The sequence below is a fragment of the Mauremys mutica genome, chromosome 4 (assembly GCF_020497125.1).
Source record: "Mauremys mutica isolate MM-2020 ecotype Southern chromosome 4, ASM2049712v1, whole genome shotgun sequence".
NCBI lineage: Eukaryota > Metazoa > Chordata > Testudines > Geoemydidae > Mauremys > Mauremys mutica.
The window spans coordinates 106438483-106452559 of record NC_059075.1 but is presented as its reverse complement, the minus strand read 5'-3'; the positions used below and the strand labels follow the sequence as shown (position 1 = coordinate 106452559).

Genomic DNA, 14077 nt, shown 5'->3' with positions numbered 1-14077 from the left:
GAACCAAGGTAAGGGCAATTAGGCATTTATGAACAGAAGTTGCTTCCATCCTGGCCCATCTGTGTGTCTCAGCCCTGAGCCAGACACAGAGGTAACAAACCTAGAGCAGGAAGACAGGGAAGTCTTCAGGTTTCTAAGTCCTTGGTTTCTTTTCTTTGCCAAGGCTGCTAACAAGGGTGCTCATGAGAATCAACTGTGGTGGGGGTTTTGCAATATGGATGTGTCTTCAGGAGACTGACAACTCAGATCACAGAAGCTGCTGAACCTCCTGCAGCTGGTAACACACCTTCTCGTCACTACAGGTCTGTCCTCGATTTGGACCAATACACAGGAGATATTCCACTGATCTATCTACTTTCATTTTAAAGGACTGCACATTCAAGTACTCACTGGGGAGAATTCAGGAGGAAGGTTGCCTAGTCATGGTGCTGGGAAGGTGCAATCTAGTCAAGAGCAGGACCAGGTTCCCAAGCATCAGATAGAAGTGCAGCAGGCCAGTGTATGCTGTATGCATGTAGCACCTTCTATTTCTGACTGGACCCCAAGAAGCAATGTCTGCACTTAACCCATTATAGCCACACATATCACTATACATGCTTCGAGACACTCACTCTTCGTATTTGTAGTGCCATTCATTGGTAGCAGCATTGTGTCGGAAGAGCAGCGGCTTCCACTCCATGCCATTCTCCTTCCGCTCCCGTGAAGCATTCCTCTGCTCTTCTTCCAATACAAATTTCTCCTGAGTTGCCTTGTGTTGATCTCCTTTGTTTATTGCACTTGTTACGTGCTGCCAGAGTCTAGAAACAAACAGGGAATCAACTACAACTGCCTCAAAACCAGCACCACACTCAGACAGCTGGAGCCTTAAAAAAAAAAATGTTTGTCTAGTCCACTGAGAGGCACTAGGAGAATTATAATAGGTTTAGTCAGCCTGAGCTTTGACTTAAAATGGACTTTTATCAGGAGGATGAAAATGAATACAGTGTATAATGACTACCTTAAGAACTGTCCATCTTCTCCTCAGGTAAGATCACCTGAACACTGAAGATGGCAGTAATGCGTAGTACGGTAGTAATGCATAGTTGTCTGGGGCCAGTGGTAAGTTTAAAAGGTGACCATAGTAAAAAAGGAAAACCTTTTGCTGAACTGGCCCTTTTAATCATTTAAGCCTAGGAGACGGAGATTTGAGTCAGAGCAGCCTTGCAACCAAGACTAAATTCTAGGAGTTCATGTGGGGGAAAATGCACATGAAAAGGACTGCAGCTGTATATGCAAATTGGATAGTCACACATGAAAATGTGTATGCAGATGGTCTAAATAGACAAATATGTAATTCGCTGATTTGCACTTGCAAACACCATAAACTGAAGGCACAAATGTAGGTGTCCAATTGCATGCATATATTTTCCTGTGCAGAGGGCTTCTAACATACAAGATTTGGCCCTTGATGTTTTATTGACATCTCCCTCCCCTCCCACATTATTCCCTTCACCTTGGAAACACAAGTCAAATTGTGCCTCTCTTTCCACTGGAATCTAATAAATAATTCTGTTGCACTATAAGCTTGAAACAAACATTAGTAAAGGGCTGAATAACACTTAACACACTCTGGTCAGACAGATAATAGTTTATCCATTTTAGCCATCCAAAAACGGCAGGGAATAATCTAGTGATTAGACTTTTACTGTTTCCTCTCTATGTGGGTCTTTCACATAACAACAGGGGAGGGAAAGTTTTGTTTGTTTGTTTGTTTTAATACTACACACACATGCAGGAGAGTGATTCTACAAGCACAAAAATTGGCCTAAAGGCTTCCAGGGCAGGTGCAATATGTGAAGCTACCCATTGTTCTGTTGGGGTTTTTTTTTTTTTCTGGTCAACACAAGCTCTTGCCACGAGGACATGCAAGACCAGCAAAAGCAGCCAAGCATGCAGGTGCGCCACCATTTTAGCAACGGTGACAGGTGTAAGCTAGCAAAAAGTTCTGTCACCAAACTTTCTAGTATAGACATGGCCTCTTTTTCTGAGATGAGTCTATTTTAAACTGAGGGTGTTCTTTAATTTATGTTTGTAAAGCTCCCTGAGATCCTCAAGTGACACAGCATCTGTGTTCTGGAACGGTCCTCAGTTACACAGGTGATGGCACATTGCAAACACCTGGACTAGACAGATGTGCAGTGTTAGGTTTTCTATTTGCTGCTTGATGTGCAGTTCATATGCTGTATTGAGAACAAGTAGGACTTTCAGACAATCATGAGGAAGATGTGAGCATCCTTAGAATTCTGTGGACAGGAGGGGGAACATAAGGCAGAACTCTTGGAATCTGAATCCTATGGTTAGAGCACCCAGGATTCAGCGGAGACAGAGCAGCACACAGCTGAAAGATGCCAGTTGTCTGTCTGCTAGAAGCTGCACAATTACAAGGGTCCACCTCGGGGATTGATGGGTTTGCACCAGATTAGCTAAACAACAAACACTCCTCAAGGTTTTGTGGGATCAGGGCCTTTGTCTGGGTCCTCAGTGAGCAAGGTGCTGTACACAGAGTTTGTAATCTACACAGACTAGACAAAGGGCTGGAGGCACAGAGAGGGGAAGTGACCTGCCCAAAGTCACCCAGCAGGTCAGTAGCAGAGCCAGAAAATGAATCCAGGACTCCAATGTCCCAGCCTAGTGTTTCATCCCTGGGACCATTCTGCCTGTCAGTGGCAACTCAGCCCTGGGTTTCACCCTCTGTATTCTAGATTTCTGTTTGACACTGGCTAAGAAGAGGTACTGGGGTGGTCTGCTCATTTGTACAGAAGATTTGCATAGCAAGTTTTCCAATGAACATATAAGTATTCCTTAGAGTAACTAGTATCAGAGGGGTAGCCATGTTAGTCTGGATCTGTAAAAGCAGCAAAGAGTCCTGTGGCACCTTAAAGACTAACAGACGTTTTGGAGCATGAGCTTTCGTGGGTGAATACCCACTTCGTCGGATGCATGTAGTGGAAATTTCCAGAGGCAGGTATAAATATGCAAGCAAGAATCAGGCTAGAGATAACGAGGTTAGTTCAATCAGGGAAGATGAGGCTCTCTTCTAGCAGTTGAGGTGTGAACACCAAGGGAGGAGAAACTGCTTTTGTAGTTGGCTAGCCATTCGCAGTCTGTTTAATCCTGAGCTGATGGTGTCAAATTTGCAGATGAACCGAAGTTCAGCAGTTTCTCTTTGATGTTCACACCTCAGCTGCTAGAACAGGGCCTCATCCTCCCTGATTGAACTAACCTCGTTATCTCTAGCCTGATTCTTGCTTGCATATTTATACCTGCCTCTGGAAATTTCCACTACATGCATCCGATGAAGTGGGTATTCACCCATGAAAGCTCATGCTCCAAAACATCTGTTATGTCTATAAGGTGCCACAGGACTCTTTGCTGCTTTTACAGATCCAGACTAACACGGCTACCCCTCCAATACTAGAAGCACAAGGTGCATTGCTCTTGCTGAGTTACTGATCAAAGTCTTCCTGTATCCTAGGACTCCCAGCAGCTGAGATGGGAAGATGGCATTGTTCTAAAAATAATGCTACCATTACTCTTGTTCCAATAAGTCAGTGAGAAAAGGAAATGGCCTCCAGCTTTTTAGGACCTTTTACAGGGAAAACTGCCCATTCTTCTGATCTCAGAGAGAAGAACGTCCAGAGTTAGATCTGAACCAGATAGCAATAAGAAGCGAGTTTAAAGCACAAAGAGCAGGGAATCACATCAGTGGAGAGGTGAGCAGCTGTACCCTCTACCTTGTTTTTCTTGTTAGGGAGCCTATTGCAGGCACTGCAGATAAGGGTAACAGAGTGGAGTGGGTGCGGTCCTGACCTGGGAGCTGGAAGACCAGGGTTCTACTCCTGGTTTGGCCACTAACCTGCTGTGCAACCTTGGGCAAATCATTTCACCTCTGTGCGCCTTTGGTGCAGAGACTCTCTCACACTCTGCATTTGTATAGTGCAGTTGTACAGAACAATGGGGCCTCTAGGCACCACGGCTGGCTCCAGGCACTAGCGAAGGAAGCAGGTGCTTGGGGCGGCCAATGGAAAGGGGCGGCACATCTGGGTCTTCGGCGGCGGGTCCCTCAGTCCCTCTCTTTCTCTTTGAGCTGCTACCAATGGGCTTTATTTTTAATTATTATTTCTTTTTTTGCTTCGCTGCTTGGGGTGGCAAAAAAGCTGGAGCCGGCCCAGCTAAGCACCACTATAATATGAATAGTAATAGGTGTGAGCCTGTGTCCAATAGTCTCAGCCTTTTGATGTCTTGCAAAAATTAGGTTTTGGACCATGGTCTCCACTCTGTTATACCAGGAGTATTACTGGTGTAACTGCACCACACATCAATGTAGTGAAGAGTTAGGCCCAGATTTTTAAAGCTATGTAGGCACCAGTGTGCTCAGCATTGCCTAACTTCATTTTAGGAAGAGATTTAGGCTCCTGGGAGTTGACAGTCACGGCAGCACCTAAATAGCTTTAAAAATCTGAGCCTCAGAATAAAGGCATGAAGGGCCAGAAGCAGCAGGAAAAGTGAATTTTGTGACAAGGCCAGTTTTCTCCATCCCCTCAGAGAGCTGCAGATTCTACACAATCTGGGGCTTTTCATACTCTGCTGCACAACAGGATACGTGTCACGGACTGCAAAGCTTTCACATGGGCAGGTTATATTCAGGGCTGTGAGATGAATAACTGATTCAGTATTAGACTGTAATTCATTCATGCAGCCACCACCATAACAGCCGTTCCTCCTGCCCCCAAATACAACATGTTGCACATATTAGCCTTTGGCATGCTGAAGGGAGTCAGCCAGCTAGGCAGCTTTGGTGATACCCTGGTAAATAAAAACTACAAACTATTTGCTCCAAATTCTGAGATATTTTCTTTGTTTTGGGATGCAGGCAAATTATCTTTCACAATTTTTTTTGGTAAAAGTCTATGTTCTTTTGAAGTCAGCTTTATTTATTCAGTATTTATAGCACTAAATATAAGCTGCACGTGTGGACCTTATTGGTACAATACTTTCATTTCACAGATATTCCACTGCAATGGAGGCCTTGATGTACAGATGGCATTTCCTGACGTTCCTGCAAAGTGCATAGGGGCATTCGTTTGCATGCTGCCCCTGTATTTATGTATGCAGAGGTACATTTGCCTGTGTAATTCAGGTAGGCAGTTTCCTGATCAGCATGTTAAATGCTGGGTTTTGGATGAAAAATGGTGCCCCATTGGTGGAGGTCAATTGATGATTTTGGGGCTTACGCCTCTAATGTCTCTTAGATTTTCAAAGCCAGAAGGGGCCATTGTGATCACACAGTCTGTGTGAAATTCTATGGCCTGGGTTATGCAGGAGGCAAGAGATTCCTGTCTCTAGTCTACCAATTTGTGGTTGAAGCAGAGCACTTCTTTTAAAAAAAGATATCCAAACTTGATTTAAAGAACTCCAGATGAAGAATCTATCCTATCCCTTGGTATTCAGTTCCCATGGTTATAACATTTCTTTTCATGTTCTCTGGAGTCCTGAAAAAATTATCTTATTTTACTTGACAAAAGAGTGGCCTCTATCATTTCTGAAATCTATGACTTGGTCATGCTATCATTAATACTCCTCAGAAATAATACATCATTGCTAATACACAAGGAAAAGACAACATACAGCAGGGAAATATGCACAGGTTAAGCAAGGACATAATTCTTCCAGCATCTTGCTGGAGTCTCAGTGCCCTCTTATTTAGTTCCAACTGAATGAAGACCAGCAGGAAGCTCAGCACTCAGCAGGCTGGTTTCCAGCAACCTACCCACCTCTCTGATTCAAAGTCTGTTTGCTCTTCAAATAGCACAATGTGGCGTTTCAGTCTCTGCCTCCGCACTTCACTGGTTGGGTTCCAGAATATTTCAGTGTTCCCATTTTTCAGGTCATTTATATACACCTCCCCATCCTGAGAGGGAAAATGAAAGGCAAGGTTTAGTGACTGTAGGAACACACAGGCAAATAATCCTGAGGAACATTGGCAGAAGATTGGTGCCAGACTGGGGAGCGGGAGTTAGTTCAAAGGTCGGTTCCCTCCCCATCTCCAGACAGGTTCACTAAATGTTTTCTGAAAACTATCCAAGTGGAGCAGGGAGTTTACTGAAAATAAGAAACACTGGCTGAGTTCATCAGAGGGCAGAAGAGAAGGAACCACATTCCCCAGCTGGCCACATGTTCATCCCCACAAGACTATTTATATAGGTGCTAACATGGCCCCCCTCAGTTTAGCATCTGAACACAATTACAGGAGCCAAAGCTCAACATCAGGGAATTTCCTCTCCTTCCTTACCAACACTTTCTCCCTACCATCACTGCTGAAACCCCAAGAAAGTTGCACAGCAGAAACTACAAAACCGCACAGTGCAATTTTAATAGAAATAGGAAATGCACCACCAGCCTTCCATCCACATTCCCTGTCAATTTATTTGGAAACTAACTACTAATAGAGCTCCACCGCTTAGAGACTGATTAGGTGATGTCTTAGTGTCTCTGCCTAACGAAGTGATTTCGTAGGCCTGCCTACAGACAAAGCAACACTCCAAACAAAATGAACCAGACTGGTAATTTACACAGCACATAGTGAACAGCCTGACATCCACTAGGCTGGAGTGAATTATATATTACTGCATTTGCTGAACAGCATGAAGGTTGATGCCGTTCAGCCATCTGAACAAGGTGTGAATATTGTCCAGGCCATGTTTAGATCATGGATAGTTATTTCACCCATCACGGTCTATCCACCTGCCTTCCAGCTGCTTTCCTTCCCACACAATGGACCTTGGTACACCTATAACCTGCCTCCTAGGCTCAGCTTCATACCCACCTTATGCAAAGCTTCCAGCCACTTTCTGTCACAGATCCTCTTTCACCCCACGCTAACTCCCCCAGCCTCCTCCTCACCTTCAGATTCCTTCCAGAACCCTAACCCCTTCCATAGCCCTTCTCAGGTGAGACAAGATCTCAGTCTGGGAACCAATCCCCTGGTCAGGGAAGACCAGAGGAGTTAGTCCCAAGTCAGGATAATAGATCCCCAAGATACGCTCCGGCTGTGGAGCTTGGAGGAGGCAGCCACTAACAGTCTGAATGGCAGGTTTATAAGAGCTGTATCTACAAGTCCATTAAAAAAACAGGTGCATATCTTCTAACATGTGGCAGGTGCTGACAGCTTCCACTTGTACATCATACCCCAGAGCCTAGGGAAGCTTTGGGATTTGCTTCTTGACCCAGAACCAGCTCCTCTCCTTGTCTCCTGGGGATTGTGCTCCAAAGCATGGAATCAGCAGTGGCTTCTTTAAATTATGAGGTGGATGGACAAGAGACAGATTTTGCATAATGCTGGAGCAAAGCAGGCAGAGCTCGGAGAATAGGCTGATATTCTTATTTCCTGAACAATAACATCCCCTTCCCCCATGCCACCCCAACATACACACACATCACCCAAAACCAAAGGGCATTTTGCAGATTTGCTCTTTTGAAGCCATGGAGTTTACATAACACATTGTGCAAATTGTTCCTTGCAAAAGGCAAGGGAGGAACAAATCGTTTCAGGGTTGACGAAACCCAATTACAAACGCAGGAAGCCGAGCGGCATGCAAGTGGATGGCATTAGAGTCTAGGACAGCATGACTGTGTTATGTAATGTAATCAACAGCATTCACAGAAAACAGCATGGAGAATGTAATCTATAATCCAGCACTACTCAAAATTGCAGAGGCGCACACAGTGGTGATTAGAGTTGGAATTGAAAAAACACACCCCGCCCCATGGTGAAGAGTGAATACATTCGGACTAAATTTCAAATACTGCTTAACATTGCATTTGAGGGGACGGATGGTCCAGTGGTTGGGGTGCTAGCCTAGGTCTCTGGCGATCTGGGTTCAATTCCTCTACAGACTCTGGCGTGACCATTGCCAAGTCAGTCTCTCTCTCTCCCTCAGTTCCCCATCTGTGACATGGGGATAATAGCACTACCCTACCTCAGAGGGGTGTGGTGAGGATAAATGCATTAAAGATTGTGAGGCATTCAGAGATGCTGGTAATGGAGGCCAGACAAGTATCCTGATTGGTTTAGGGCTGGCAATTTGCCAGCTCTTGTCTGCTGCCATCAACATCTGCTCTGAGCTGATCCAAAATCACTGAAGTCATTGAAAAGACTCCAATGGGCTCCTAGAAGTCCAGGTACTCAGACTATAGTCACCTGCACTGAAGCCTGACTAGGTTACCAGAGGTAGTCAGGACCTGTTTTATGGCCCATTGAACTCCATCCTCCGCTGTTAACTATGAATGATGTGGGGTAAGGCAGAAATGTTTGTTTGAAATGGAGCCTGGTTCCAAACTATGAGAAAATAACAAAATGCTCTCAAAGTTTGCAAACTGTAATCCTCCCTCCTCCCCATGACCACATACAGTTATTTTAAAAAAAAAAGTTAGCAGTGCAGATTAAGATGCGTTACCCAGTGTCCATCAAGGCTTGCTAACACTTCTTCTCCTGATTTAATCTTCCCAGAGATTTGATTAATGCTTGTGCTGCCACCAAAGAAGGGCTGTTGAGGGGGGAAAAAAAATACAATCTGTCTGGATAAAACTGGAGGAGAGCCAAAAAACAAACAGTATGTAAGAACAAAGCTGAAAACTTGCTAGATTTCCTGTGTCACTGGGAGGAAAGACAAGAATTCCAGCATTTATACATTTACCAGTGTGCCCCATCCTATCTGCCTCTGATACTGAAGTCACTGCAGCAGACACAAGGGAAGGGGGACAGACTTTCAGGTATATTAACATCCAACAATGTCTATGCTGGGAATTTGCCCCAATTTCATCCATTGGTGTCTAGAGCCTGATCTAGCTTCACTCGCCAGTGTAAATTCCTAGTGCAGACCAAGTAAACTCCTCCAAAATTAAGTTTGCAATAGTGCAGCTTAAGCCCCGTGTCAAGCAGGTGTAAACAGCAGCAATACAAATAGTGGTTTTCCCTGTTTATAACAGGGTTTTGAACCAGAGCAACTATATCAGTGTCTGGCCACCAATGGCTGTAATAGGCACAAATCCTCAGTGTAGACAAGGCTTAGGTGGGTAATGCAAAAGGGTATTTCCAAAGATTCCTCAGAACAATAGAAAATTCCTTTTTGCATTGCACCTAGTTAACACAGGAAATGAAGGCAACAGAGTGACCAGCTGCTCCATTTCCACCACCCAATGATATTTCTTCATCAGTTCTAACTGCTGCTTTTCAACATTGTTTGCAAGTTGGAGCTACACAGGATTATTTTATACTGTAAAACATTCATTACTGCATCATCCATGAAAAAGGATTATTTGGTAATTAGTATGGCAGGAACGAACATATGTGATCCACCAGAGAACAGGCAAGCACCCAAATTAACAAGGGCACGAATCACATCTTTAATTACTCATAAGTCTATTGCAAATGTGGCTAAGGCTTTAAGAAATAGCCATAGTATAGTATATGTAAATATCTGACAAGCAAGCTACAGTGACCTCCCCAAACCAGATTTGGGCCATGGCAGACAATTTTTAAGCCAGTAAAGGCAGGGTCTACTTACACACTGAATCATTTCAGGGTCATAAGCATTAAGTTACATCAGGTACTTGGAGTTCAATTTTATATGTAGAGTGCCTGATGCAAAGCCCACTGAAGTCAATGGAAAGACTTTAACTTCAGTCTTTCCATGGGACTGATGCAAAAATCCACTGGTTTGAAACCCAATGGCAGCCCCACTGCTGAAAAGGTATTTGAGGAAGCTGCAGTGAACTGTGTAGCTATGCCAATACAAGTTGAAAACAGTAAAACATCATCCTTCCCTGAATCCCGCAGGGAGAATTTGTAATGGATTCAGCATTGGCTGGAAATCTGTAACAATGCACCAGCTCTGCCCTAAGGGATCTACCCCACCTTGTGAGACTTGCTGCCATCACAACTCTATTCCTTTGTATTTAGTTTGCAGCTAGGCAGAGATTGCTCATCAGAATAGGAAATGAACTGATGCTTTTTAAAAAAAATATTTCAGTGTCCCTGAAAAGTGACAGGCCACTGCCCTCTCCTTTAATCCTTTCTGAATGCCCACTTGTGTTAGGATGCCTACAAGAGTCCCCAGTGTTGCCTGCAAGCCACAAACTTTGACTTCACAGGTGACTTAAACTGCAAGCACAAATAACTGCATCCACAAAAATAGAATCTAGCCCTAAGGGTATGGCTACACTTCAGCGGGGAGTGCGCTTCCCAGCATGGGTAGACACACATGCACTAGCTCTGCTTGAGCTCACATGCTAAAACCAGCCGCGTAGCTGTGGCAGTACAGAGCAGCAGCTCAGGCTAACTGCCTGAATACCCATGCTGCTGCTACTGCACTGCTATGGTGAGCATGTTAGACATGCTGCCGGCCTGGGAAGCACTGTCCCAGCTGCAATGTAGAAGTACCCTAAGTAACTTGACCCAGGTCACACAGCAAATCAGTGACAGAATTGGATGTAAAACCCAAGTCTCCTGACTGCTGGCCCTATGCCTTAAATCACAAGACTACACTTCCTCCCTCAATAGGAACTTCCCATGATAAGATTCTGTGTGTGATTCCCAGATGTCTGGCACTGATAAGAAAGAACCGGAGAGCCTGAGACAGATCAAGGGCATTATGTCTATTACCTTTAGTTTGAACTCCAGCTCTGCCCTGTGGTTGCTTCTCTCACATTCAATAGTAACTTTCCCTCCAAGTTCCATTGTCATGGTACCGTATAAAATTCCTAAAACAAAACAATAGGATGTGATGTTTGCAGAGGCAATGGGCTGGTTTCTAAATGCAGACATTCTTATACATTCATAGATTCCGAGGCCAGAAGGGATCCTTGTGCTCATCTAGTCTCCGTAACACAGGCCACAGAACTTCTCCCAAATAATTCCTAGAGCAGATCTAGAAAAACATCCAAGCCTGACTGTAAAATTGTGACTGATAGAAAATCCCACCACAACCCTTTGGTAAATTGTTCCAATTGTTACTTACTCTCGCCGTTAAAAAATTATGCTTTTTTCCAGTCTGAATTTGTCTAGCTTCACCTTCTGGCCATTAGATTATGATATACCTTTCTCTGCTAGATTGAAGAGCCCATTATTAAATATTTGTTGCTCATGTAGATGCTTACAGAAAGCAATCAAGTCACCCCTTCCCCTTCTTTCTGTTAAGCTAAATAGATGGAGCTCCTTGAGTCTATCACTGTAAAGCATGTTTTCTAATCCTTTAATCTTTCGCGTGGCTCTTCTCTGATCCATACTATTTACACACAATATTGAATAGTAACCTCACTGTGGGTTTGGGCCGCTATTGTACTGTGGAATTCCAATTTCACAAACATTCACCTATACAAAAATGGATTCAGGGTGAAATAAGTAGAGAAGTTAATAAATAATCATAAAAAAAAATCCTCAAGTCTTTCTTAAAAAGCCAGAGAAGGGCATTAATTTAAGCTTTACATTTAAACATCAAAATTTCAATGATAAATACTTAAAAGCCAGGAAGTGTAAAAAGAGAAAATGTTCATTGTCACCTCACAAATAGTGCACACGACATATTCTGCATTACTAATTTCTGCATAGTGTTGATAGAAACATGCAACAGACTAATTCTGCCCTTAGCCATGCTTGGCAACTTCAAATTACTTTAGTGAGAGTTGCCATACCTCTGTAACAAATGAGTGTTGTGTAATCCTGTCACCAGTACAGGGCTTGATTAAATGCATTGATAGTCATAACAGTGTCCACTGACTTCATGTGGGACACGTGAGAGAGCAGAACTACCACAGAACTGACCCCAGAGTCATTAGGATTCCATAATATTATTCTGCATGCTTTCTTCAGACATAATATTTGAACTCAGTTCACATCCTACCTTTACAATGGGCATATGGCATTGTAATGATGTAGTCTTCATCCCTGTTTAGAAATGTAAGCTTGGCTTTCCCATCCAATAACGCAGAAAGTGAGTTACCTATAGATATAGGAGTACAGGTTAGCATACAAGAATATTTGTAAAACAAACGTCTCTGCTAATTCACTCATTTTCCAGTTCTTAAAAATGAGACTTCAATTTAATGTAGGATCACTAATTAAATGAAATAAATAAACCCTATTGATTCAGGGCATAAACCAGCCACTAATTAATGGGAGTGGAAGCCTATTTTAAAATACTCCACTACAGAGATTCTTGCACCTTCCTTTGAAGCAACAGGTACTAGCTACTGCCAGAGAGAGGAAACTGGACTTGGCAGACTGTTGGTCTGCCGTGGTAAGGCAATTCCTATGTTCTTATGCCATTTAGAGCTCAGTGGATTTTTTCTAAAGTCTTTATTATACAAGTTCTTCTAATTATGTATGATCCTGAACAAACCTGCCATAAACACTGTAAGGACAGCAGTGACTGGTCACAAATTCCAGCCAGTGTAACTACTTGATGGATGTTGTGTCATATGACAAGCTAGTTTAAATAATTCCATTATCTTTAGGCCCCAAAGTAGCAGTGTGCATACGAATATCTGCAGATCTGTAGATTCTGTTGTGGAACTTTAGGGCCCCACTCTTAGAAAGTTGAGATCAGAATCAGTTGTGTATTTACACGTGTACACAAGTCAGGTATTTTTTGTGCACTAATGGGTATATGTAAAAAGCCTGATTTGTGAGTACAATCACGGTAATTGCACATGTAAAGCAAGTGCACAACTGAGCACCCACAAATCCCTAAGAACCTTAAATTCTGGAGAAATCAGACCCTTACAGTCCTACAGTTCTATTTGAAAAATGCAGATGTGAAAAAATCTCAGCTGAGATCTCACTGCCAGTCTCATCTTGAAGAATCATTTGAGTTGTGAAGTATTGTGTTGTGGGCTAAGTTCTGTACTCACTTTACATGTACAACCTTGCTGAAGCAAATGGGCTTGTCATGTGTGTGACTGAGAGCAGAATTCGGACTTCTACCTATCGTTCCCTGTGTGGGCAACACAATTGAATGATTTGAATTTTTGCCAAGAGACACCATAGAACATCTGTTTTTGTAGATGACAGGTTCCCCAGAAAGTATCCATCTTGCCCTGCTTGGAGGAGGTAATTGGAAAATCCAGTGGAGCACTGATGACATTTTAGGCTATGCTGCTGACAGACTTTAACTGGGCATTTTCTCTGCTCTTAATCTTCAGTGTACACTGGCATGAGTAAGTCGTCCATCAGAGGAAGCAAAAGAAACCAGCATGTAACCTTAAGGGTGTTTGGGTTTGATATCTTACCATAAAACTTGGACTTGGCTAGAATGCTGCCAGAAATGCAGAAACCATCCTTCCTATTACTGACGTGAAAGGCTGACACTGGTGGGTGATGAGATACCTACAAGGAAAGAAGTGAAACTCTCAGCTTCCTCCATCATTAACAGTGCTCTCTGCATTCTATTCAGAGTGAAAGGTGAGTACCAGCCTTAAATGATGCAACAGTGAGTGTTTGCAGATGGACATTTTAAACCAGATGTCTAGAACAGGCACATTCTTGGGACTCTCTGATCTGCCCTAGGGAAGAATTAGCATTCTTTTTTGGCTTGTGGTGAGAAGGAGGAGGTTCCCACCGTATTATCCCCCTCCCACTACACCTAGTGAATCTAAAGCAATGATACCCAAACTGTGGCTCTAGAGCTACAAAAAGTTCTTTAGGGCTTTAAAAGAAATTCTTACGTAGTCCATGGGCCTGAAGGAAGTGCTTCATGTACTTATCTAGCCGATTAATGGAGCAGCGCTCCAAGTAGTCCCATGGAGGACTACAAATGAGAGATGGGGGGAAAATATTTCCCCCTCTATTTTGTTTCTCTACGTTTTGTATGCGAGATCAGTGTGGGCCAGATTTTTAATGGGTGCAGTGCAAGGTATTTGCAAGAGAGCTCAGCACCCAGCAGCTCCCATTAGAACACTCACAGCCAGATTTTCAAAGCAGTCAGCATCCAATGTGCTGAATGCTTTTGAAAATCTGGCCTTGTGTGTCTAGTAGTTTCTC

General features: G+C 43.4%; 1 protein-coding gene across 9 annotated transcripts in view; it reads right to left on the bottom strand.

The window, feature by feature from the left end:
• OSBPL5 (oxysterol binding protein like 5) overlaps positions 1-14077 on the bottom strand; it is a 215498-nt gene that overhangs the window by 6386 nt on the left and 195035 nt on the right. For all 9 annotated transcript variants that reach the window (XM_045015473.1, XM_045015474.1, XM_045015475.1 and 6 more), the window contains 6 exons: positions 13327-13423; positions 11940-12038; positions 10703-10800; positions 8496-8585; positions 5814-5950; positions 612-797 (listed from right to left, as the gene is read on the bottom strand). In XM_045015473.1, the coding sequence (XP_044871408.1) occupies positions 612-797; positions 5814-5950; positions 8496-8585; positions 10703-10800; positions 11940-12038; positions 13327-13423 (707 nt within the window). The remainder of the gene's footprint in view (positions 1-611; positions 798-5813; positions 5951-8495; positions 8586-10702; positions 10801-11939; positions 12039-13326; positions 13424-14077) is intronic.